Source organism: Vigna radiata, chromosome 6 (genome assembly GCF_000741045.1).
Source record: "Vigna radiata var. radiata cultivar VC1973A chromosome 6, Vradiata_ver6, whole genome shotgun sequence".
Taxonomy (NCBI): Eukaryota; Viridiplantae; Streptophyta; class Magnoliopsida; order Fabales; family Fabaceae; genus Vigna; species Vigna radiata.
The window spans coordinates 4013511-4023493 of NC_028356.1; the positions used below are offsets into that span (position 1 = coordinate 4013511).

The window sequence follows — 9983 nt, forward strand, 5'->3', positions numbered from 1 at the left end:
AATAGTATATTAAATAGTGTTAAAGCAATTGGATTAATAAAATCGTATCTATTCACTTTTAAAATTTAAAGATCAAATTGTATTAAAATTTGAGATAACATGTCAAAGTTTAATTAAATACTTAAAAAATACTTAATCCTATTATTTAACTCTTTTCAATTTATATGAGATTATATTTATATGTTTTCTAAACTTAAGTTCCTGAGTTTCATATGTGCTTGTCTTTACATGCGTGTGAATTAAATTTTAAAAACTTTCACATCAAAATTTTGAAAAAAGAAATAAAAAATTAAGTAATTTACTTTTAAATTAGCATCAATAATATAATAGAATAATGTTATTCCGAAGGTCATATCGTAAGATCTCTCATTTTAGACATGCATCTTATAATTTTTTTTATTAGAATATATTATATGACATAATATTTAAGATACAAAATTTTAAATAATAAATATAGAAGATTCATTTTTTAAAAAGACAACTGTCCACCCAATTCTAGTAGAAAAAATATTATTAAAGTAAATTAATGTCGTATTGAAACAAAAATTACATTAAAATCTCAGAAACAATATAACAAAGTGATAAAACAAAAAAGTTAAAACCTTATATTATAAACATTCCAATGAAAATAACCTAAAATGTTTTAAAAAAAGTGATACTCGTATCCACATTAAATTCTAGTTAATTAACCATTTAAAAATTCGGTTCTTTAGTATATATATTGGATTTCTTTTTATATAGAATATATCTTGTTCTTTTAAACGGTCCACGGTCAGCCCCATAACTACCACTGCTTCTATGTACCTACCATGACATAGAATAGAGAAAATGAAGTTACGAGGAAGCAAAGTAACACAGAAGACACTTATAACTACAAGAAGCATTATTCTTGCACCGTTGGCGGTAGTAACAGAGCAGAGAATATGGGGAAGAAAAGTATAATTTTGTTCCCAATTTAAGTCATTGGTTAGCCAATCACCATTGTTAAGTGGAAAGGGAAAATTTTCTAAGAAACTTCTCTGCCATATTATCTCCAATAACGAAAGAGCTACTTACTTTAGTTCCAATGTTTGTGCCAATTACGAACGAACTAGTTCAGATGCAACAAAGTTCAATACCACAACAGTCTAAACATACCTTAGTTTTGTGACAAAGTTGAATGCAACAGGAATAGGAAACACACCTAAATATAACCTATAAACAATAGCAAACACAAATACAAACACAAATGACAAAGATGACCGTAAATAATATGGTTACAACACTGTAATAGGACTAGTTACATTGTGTTTGCCATCTGTCCAAGTCAAATTCCCAAATAAAGGTAACCCTCTGGGCGTTGCAATTGCCTGCAGAATAACCCAAAACCTCTTCTTTTCTCCAGTTCTCTTAAAAGTCAAGGAGGTTGGTAGGACACGAACCTTTATCCCCCTGGGCCCATGAGCATTCACAACATACGTGCCTGGAGCTCCAACGTTTGTAACAATGCGAGTAACATTTATAGGCTTTGAGGCAGGATGATGCACCGTAATAGAAGGATAATTCAGATCCTCGATTCTGTAAGACTCGGGACATTTGTAAGAGATTTTATAATTGGAAAACAATGTGAGTAGAGCTTGATTGTAACCAGAAGCACATAAGAAGTTCAAGTAATCAGTTGTGTTTAGATCATAAACGAGTCCAGGGTCTATTGCAAGGTTAGGCCGAACAAGTCCAGCTCCGTACTCGAATGGAGTTGCTACCTTATCAAATGCATCCCGGATTGGTTTATTCGTGTTATCTAGAGTGGTAGCTGAAATAAATCAAGAACATAGTTGTTGATAAGACACCATGATAACATGTTGCGCTTGAACATTTTGTATTTTATGAATACGAGAAAACATTTTGTTAAGCATGCATGGTGTACCTGTAGTCATAATAGCAGATTTGATAGCTGCGGGACTCCAGGTTGGGTGGTACGTTTTGAGAAGACCTGCAATGCCAGCAACATGAGGACAGGCCATAGAGGTTCCTTGTTGCACATTGAAAAGAGTCCTTCGTGTATCTGATGGCAGATTAGAAGGACCCGCGGCTTGTGAAAAGGCAGCAATTATACCCACACCCGGACCAGTTATGTCAGGCTGAAACACATTAACAAACAAATTACCTTACAAATCAAAAATCACGTATCTTCCAATGTTTCTATAACAAAATGTAAATATAAATTATAGACCTTTAGTATCAACGGTTGCAACAGATTAGGACCCCTAGATGAGAATCCAGCCATGATTGGAGCTGGCTTTACATTTAGATATGTTTTAGCAGCACTCAAGTAGGCAAAAATCCTGGAACACATTTATAAATTCATGGAGTACTTCCCTATCACACACACAGAAATAATACGAGGTAATAATATATGACTTTACCCGCCACCGCCGCTGGTAACATTGGCAAAATTAGTATCCGTTCCACTTATACTTGCAGCAGGTAAAACTTGATTTTCGGCCAGAAGTAAATTTCCACTTTGCTTGTCATTCTGCACAAAAACTGCCACAGCACCGGCAAGTTTACCCTGTTCACCCTCTTTAACTGATTGTAATTTATCACTTCGAAGGCAGATAAGTATTTTCCCTCTTACTTTGGCAGGATCAAGTGTTCCTGGTTTGCAAATACGCCTGCACCAACATACACATGTATAAGTGTTTGAAGTAATGCTGGGAAGTAAATGTAAAAATAAAAATAAAAATAGAGCTTACGCATCATTAACTGAAGCATTACAAAGTTTTGCGTTGACAGAAGATATAACGGGATAGAACTTTCGCTTGTGTCGTGGCAATCCTCGATTGAAACTGGCACCCTGATACAAGTGCAGTCAAATTAAGTTTACAAAACAAAAGTACACATGCATGTTGAGATAGGATAGAAAGATGATACCTGAAGGTGTTTTTTCTTGCCAAGAGAAATGGTGCTGAGGAAATCCCTATCCATGGTGCTGGCAGCAACAGTGAAAGACCAAGGTGCAACGTTTGTGACGGATGAACGTGAGGGGCCATCATTTCCAGCAGAGCAAACAACGACAATATTTTTGGCAACTGCATGGAATGATCCAATGGAAACACCATCCGTTAACAGAGCTTCCTTGTAGGGATAGGACCAACCAACAGAGGCGGAGATGACATCAACGCCATCATAAATTGCATGATCAAATGCTGCCAGTAAATCTGCTTCGTGGCACCCTCCTGTGTCCAGTTTATTCCAACATGCTTTGTAGGCCACAAGGCGAGCTTTTGGGGACCCTCCCTTAGCAGTGCCTCTGCCCTTACGTTCTACATTCGCACCAGGAACAAAATTACCACCTGCGGTTGATAAAGTGTGGCTGCCATGCCCTACGAAGTCACGTGCGCTGCGGAACGTTCTCTCAATCTCCCCACCTTCCGCCTCGCGATTCTTCAGGAATACTCTTGCTCCAATCAGCTTCCTGAATCTTCTACTACGTTAGCTTCTACCATGTTATCCATTCCATATTAACATTTTCCAATGATAAACATTTCAGTTATAATGTACCAATTTCACGGGTAAAGTAATCTTTCACTTTATGATGACTGAAATAAAAATGTAAATGTTGAAATAAGAAATAAAAAATGACCTGTTACAGAAATATTTTTGTGTAGTGTTAAAACTGTCAATTTCACAAACACCTTTCCCACGCCACTTTGAAGGCACTGCCCCGTATCCTCTGTCGTTAAAACTCGGGTGTTCCGGCCAAACTCCTGCTCAACAGTAAATGAATTAGCATGAAAATCTATAGAATAAGGGGTTCTCTATATATCACTCAAAATATGGATACAAATTCGAATTTCAATGGCAAAGTATCAGGAAAATTATTTATCCATTAACTATTAATAAAACTTAATATTTTGAGTTGACAGTAATAAGTTCTCATTGAGTATGACTCGTTGGTATTACAAATATTAATATAAATTTATTAATCAAAGAGGATTCAAAATAATTATTTTAAGCATTTTGTGATTCTCTTATAATTTTTATTAGTTTAAGTCTTGAAATCTATGTACTTTTTCTTCCTATTATACTTTGTTCATTATATTGATATACACTTTTAATGGAATATTTGTTCTTGGAATTTGGTTTACTTTAATTTAATAAAACATCATTTTAAGTAACCAATTATGAGTAAGTAATGTGGTTAAAACCACTTTTTATCCATTATAATGGTAATGATGAGAACAATTATGAAATTTTGTCTCTTGTAGTTAGGGTGACAAAACCTAGTCTCACATTCGCTTGTAAAAATGGGATTGGATTGAGATGATTTGATAATTGAAAACGAGTTGAATTTTATAATCTGATTTAGTTGTTGGATTGTCGGGATGTCGAGTTGGTTTGGTTGTTTTTTTTTTTGTTTTTTTTTGTCATTGAAAATAAAATATCACATGAAAGTAGATTGAAATTTTTTATTTTTTACATAAAAATGTGTTGATGACGGGTTGTTGTTTAGAACATTTCAAATTTAGATCAAGTTGTATCATATCTTGATCGAGCTCTTGACTACTCTATATCAAACCTCAATCAAGTTTTATGATACTTAAACTGAAATGTCATGCTGACCCGATTGACCCACATAATTAGTCTATTGGATTGTTGGGTTTGGTAGGCCAAGTTGATTTAGACTCACAAGTTAAAAATATTATCCAAACCTGTCTTTGTTAATCAGACTAAGAAGTTGGTATGCTAAACTTGATCTTTTTTTCATCCTTACTTATAGTTTAATAATTTATAAATTAAATTTTTCTTTAAGATTCAAGTAGCATCAATTAAGTAACCTTAATTTTTCTTCTCCTTATTTAATCACATAATTTCTCATGGATAATAAATATATTTTTATTAGAATAAAATGTAATTAAAGTATAACTCTTAGCGATATTTTTTAATATCTACCCATGTGCATGTGAGCGTCATCTCTGATATTTTTTATGCTTTAATATGACTCTATCTTGAATTTTTTTTTTTCAAACTCATCAATTTTTGTTTCATAGATTCCTTACAAAATTACTTTGTATATTGAAACAAGATTATTTAATCTACATAGGAGAATGAAAATAGTTAACATCAAGCATATATTAGAGAGGCACAGCTACATATATTTGATTAAATTCCAACGTTATCAATTTTTATTTTTAATATATAGATAGATAGATAGATAGAATTTTTAAAATATTTAATTATTTATGTTATAAATATTCACAAAGAAATTTATTCAAACATTTTTTTTATATTGAAGTAAAATATTAGTTATATATTTGGATATAGTTTAAAACACATTCTTTCATAACCTCTCAATCATAAAATTATAAAAATGATTTTTAAGTAATTTAAAATGTTTTTTTTATAATATCCCAGAATATTATTAGGTAGTGATAAACAGATTATGTAAATATAATATAAAATTAAAAAAAGAATCTTAATTTTTGATCGACTTTTCTAACTATTAAAATATAAATTTTATAAGATGTTTTCAATAGAGGAAAAATTGTAATGATATTTTGAAAATAATATGATATAGGAAAATTATGTTTTGATAATTGAGATCATTTTACAATAAGAGATGATCTTTTAATAAAAAAAAAAATTGTATCACAATGCATAGAAGTGAGGAAAACATACTATCTTTTTTCAAATAAAAACTTAAAATGATTTTTGTGTCAAAATATGATGATATAATCGTTATTTTATGAAATTTGATCCGCGATCACCTTAGTAGATTTAATAAGTTATGAATAAAGAACAAGTAAACCTGTATCAATATTAGCTATGATTGTGTTTTCGCCATATCTTGCTTTGGTCCAAGCAGAGTCTGCAGGAACTTTTCCATCCTTTTGTTCCAGTCCCAGAAAATGCCATGATCTCGTAGTGTGTAATTTGTGCTCTTTGCTCAAGAAAACAGAAACTACCTCTGGGTACTCTGTTTCAGACCAAAATTATGTGGCTTCAATATATGTACGAAACGAGAAAGATGCTGACAATCACATAAACAATATCTTCTTACCTGCAATTTCTGCTGCTTCTTCCTCTTCAAGCAAGGCCGCGAAGCCATTGATATGCTTGTTGTAAGAGTACATAATTGCTTCCTTTGCATCCTCATGACTGTTAAAGTAACAGACTTTAATAAATGACGATGTCTCGATAACATTAATTTAACAGAACAAATGTGTTAGTTGTATTACCTTCCTAAGACAGAAGCGAGTAATTGATGATGGGAATTTGTTGCTGTTTCAAGATCAGTGGGAGAAGGGTCTGGACCATGAGAGTGTCCTCCCAAGTACACAATGTACGTCTGAAAACAGAGCACCCATGATCAAATTTCTATGTTACATCTGTTCAATAAATTAACAGTGACAACATGAAATGCAATGCAGAGGTTACTTGCCTTTCTAAGGGCATTGGTGGGTTCCTGCAAGAAAGTGAAGAGAAGGAATGAAGAGAGAAGAAGTTTGAAGATGGAGAATGTCATCACTCTCATGTAACTTCAGCTCTTGTTCATGAGTGCTCTATTCCACTCCTCTGCCTCTACTTATATTGGGAAAAGAAGTATCATTGTTTTTTCCATTTCTGCTTCTATTTTACTTTCATCTTGCTTTTAACTTCATTTGTTAGTGGAGACTTTTAATATGTTTAAAATTTCTACTTTGATGTTCATTTTCTTTTCTATGTCTAACTTTGGTTTCAATAAAAAATTTAATTATATATATATATATATATATATATATATATATATATATATTGATAACTTTTTGACAAGTATACCAAATCGTTACAAGTAATACAGGGATAAAGTCCAGTATCGTTCTCCCAAAGGAATTTGAGTTAAGTTGTTCAATTTAACAGTATTTATCAAAATCAATTTGACAACAAATTATAATCTGATTCAGTGAACTGAAAGTAAGAAATTAACATAATATTAAAATTTGAAAATTAAAGATGGAAGAAAGCTTAGTTGGAATTGACTTCATGGCTACTAGTAACTTTTCTGAACAATATAATTTGCGTTCAAACATTAACATCACAGTATCTTGGTTTAATCCCTTAAAACAAGTTCTAAAGAATTATGCTCAATTATTAATTTCTTAAGTAATTAAACATAACCTTTGCATTAAGATCTGATGTTTATAAATGACCAGAAGAATTGAAACCATTCCTAGCATCGTTCCTTCTGGTTGTTTTTCTTACCTTCATACTCAAATTTACTTCCCAGTACAATTTGAATATATTAAATATATTATACTTTCGTATAATCACAAGTAAAACAAGAAAAGCATATCAATTCCAACGAACAGAAATTTAGTCTATCCTAGACATCACAAACGTACTCATTTCAGCAATTCCTTGCATCATGTGCAGTCTTGATGTCTTCAGAGAGTCTTCTGATGGTCTTCTCTCCGTATCCAGAGCAGTTCTGTATTTTTTTTGAATGTCAGAAGCTATCCTCTGCCCTCTCTGTCACGTCCTTAAAGAGCAGTTAATTATTTTAATTCGCTCAGCGCACAAGAGTGTATTCGCTATGCGAATTAATTTTAATTATACACTCAACTGCTGTAATTCGCTAAGCGCACAGTCTCTGGCGCGCTATGCGAATTAATTTTTCTGTTGCACTTCAACTTTGTCATTCGCTCAGCGCACAAATATTGGTTCGCTGTGCGAATTCCTTTTGCTGGCTCTGCGAATTTGTTTGCGCTATGCGAGAATTGGCTGACAGCTTCCCCTTTATATAATTTTTTCCTAAACAAAAATTTACGTAATAATCTACTTCCTATTACAACTTTTCACTGAGTAAAAACATAAATAATTACAAGATTGAGACAATTTATAAATGTAAAAACAATTGTTTTTCACACTTATCATATATATATATATATATATATATATATATATATATATATATATATATATATATATATATATATAATCTTATATTTAAAAACTTATCATATTTATAATTTATATATATCATTTCTGCTTCTATTTTACCTGTAATTAACTCTAATGTCACAAGATTAATATCATAAACACTTTACTATGTTTCTATTTCTTAAAAACACATGCATAATATTATGTATAGAGATTTAAATTTATTATATTACATTCATTAAGTTATACTACAATAAAATTACATAATCGGAATAAAGTTCACTTACCAGACCCCTTTTTTTGTTAGCATCACATACTTATAAAAAAAAAACATCTTTAACTTTTATCACCTAATATGTCCAATATTAATTGAGTGAAAACATCTCAATCTTAATTTAAACATCTTAAAATAATATTTCAATTCATATGAATAACTTTTAATTCATCACATAAAAGTGATGATATAAATATATAAAAATCAACATTCCATTCATGGCCAAATTTATTAAAGTGATAAACTAACAATTAGAAAAAGGTAGCATGTAACAAAATTTTGTTAGTTTGGATGAATATTAATTCTATTGTTTGAAAGAAAAAAAATGTTGTCGATAATAAGATTAAAATTATATTTTATTTTCACTTAAATAAAAATTCTTTACTTAAAAAAAACGAGATATAGACCAATTATATGTTCAAATTTGTTTGAAAAAAAAATCACAAAGTATAAAAAAAAGAACAAATATTAAAATTTACTTCGTCATATTTTCAGTTGAATAAAAATGTCACTTCAACAAAATATTAACATAATCATCAAACAAAATCAATTAAGTTTTAATTTCTTTACTCAAAATTAATATAACAATTTCCAACTTGTAAACAATATAACTATGATTTATTCAAAATATAACTTGTACTTTTATTAAAATCATAAATCAAAACCTATTAACTATATAAAGAATAATTATTCTCAACAAAATTCATTATTGAAATTCAACAATTTTCATAACTTAACCTATAAAGGTTTAATCATCATTTTAATAACTCGACAATAATATTTGTAACAGCTTAATTTTAACCGTTTACAACTAATAAAATAATATATTATAAAATTAATAAACAAATTCTCTCATCATATAAATATATAATCTTAATATAATTATAAAAAAATAATAGGTAAAAATTAAAAAATAATAATGAAGGAATAATTCTTTCTTTTTATCATGTTTTTTTTCATTTCATTTTATTTGTTTTATTTTATTTAGTTTTATGATGTTTTATTTTATGTTATTTGATTTCATTTTGTTTTATTTTATTCTATTGTATTTTTGTTTTGTTTTTGTAATTAATTTTATTTTATGTAGTTTTATTTTTATTTATTTTGTTTTTGGTATTTTTTATTTTATTTTATCGATTTGATTTGATTTATTTTGGTTGTATTTGATTTGAATTTATTATTTTGTTTTATTTTTTTTATCTTAGTTTTTTTAATTGTGTGCTTCTTCTTTTTGAGAAAAGCCCCACGAGCTCCAGCAGTGCTTTTTCTTTCCTTCATTCAGCCATCACCAACTTTTTCACTATTCTAAATCAAATTATTCTCCTACTAAACAGATTCCACCTCCCTCAATAATTCCAACTCACTTTCGTCTCCAGCTTGGGATCACTAACCCAAATTTCGTTAATGTAATTGCAACTACCATATTTGAATATGGGTTAAAATGAATTGCATGTACCACGACGGAAATATAATATTCTGCAACTGCTTTCATTCCCTTTAAAAACACCCAAAAGAAAAAGGAAGAGCATTTTCAAAGCTCGAGGTACATTTTGAAGCACTCGAAGACCAATAAGTAGTAGAGACTTTATCCATCATTCCCCCACCAAGTTATCAAATCGGAGAGAGACTCGAATAAACTTGACTTATAAACATAGATGAAAAAATTATATAAATAATATCTTAATTCAAATAAATCTATAAAATTATATAATTTTAAACAAATAAAATTTATAGATATATTATTCATAAAAATAAATATTGTAAAATATAAGTACTTAGATTATTATCATTAATTTTGATACATTTC

The 9983-nt window shown here is 29.9% G+C and overlaps 1 protein-coding gene across 1 annotated transcript; it reads right to left on the reverse strand.

Annotated features, from left to right (window-relative positions):
• Nucleotides 1-1094: 1094 nt before the first annotated feature.
• Nucleotides 1095-6529, reverse strand: LOC106764648 (subtilisin-like protease Glyma18g48580). Its single transcript, XM_014648962.2, has 11 exons — nucleotides 6425-6529; nucleotides 6222-6331; nucleotides 6044-6141; nucleotides 5792-5959; nucleotides 3626-3749; nucleotides 2914-3457; nucleotides 2736-2836; nucleotides 2406-2654; nucleotides 2213-2324; nucleotides 1907-2120; nucleotides 1095-1792 (listed from the first exon to the last, which is right to left on the reverse strand). Exons 1-11 carry the CDS (start codon nucleotides 6515-6517, stop codon nucleotides 1257-1259), a joined length of 2349 nt encoding a protein of 782 aa, XP_014504448.1. The 5' UTR covers nucleotides 6518-6529; the 3' UTR covers nucleotides 1095-1256.
• Nucleotides 6530-9983: the final 3454 nt, after the last annotated feature.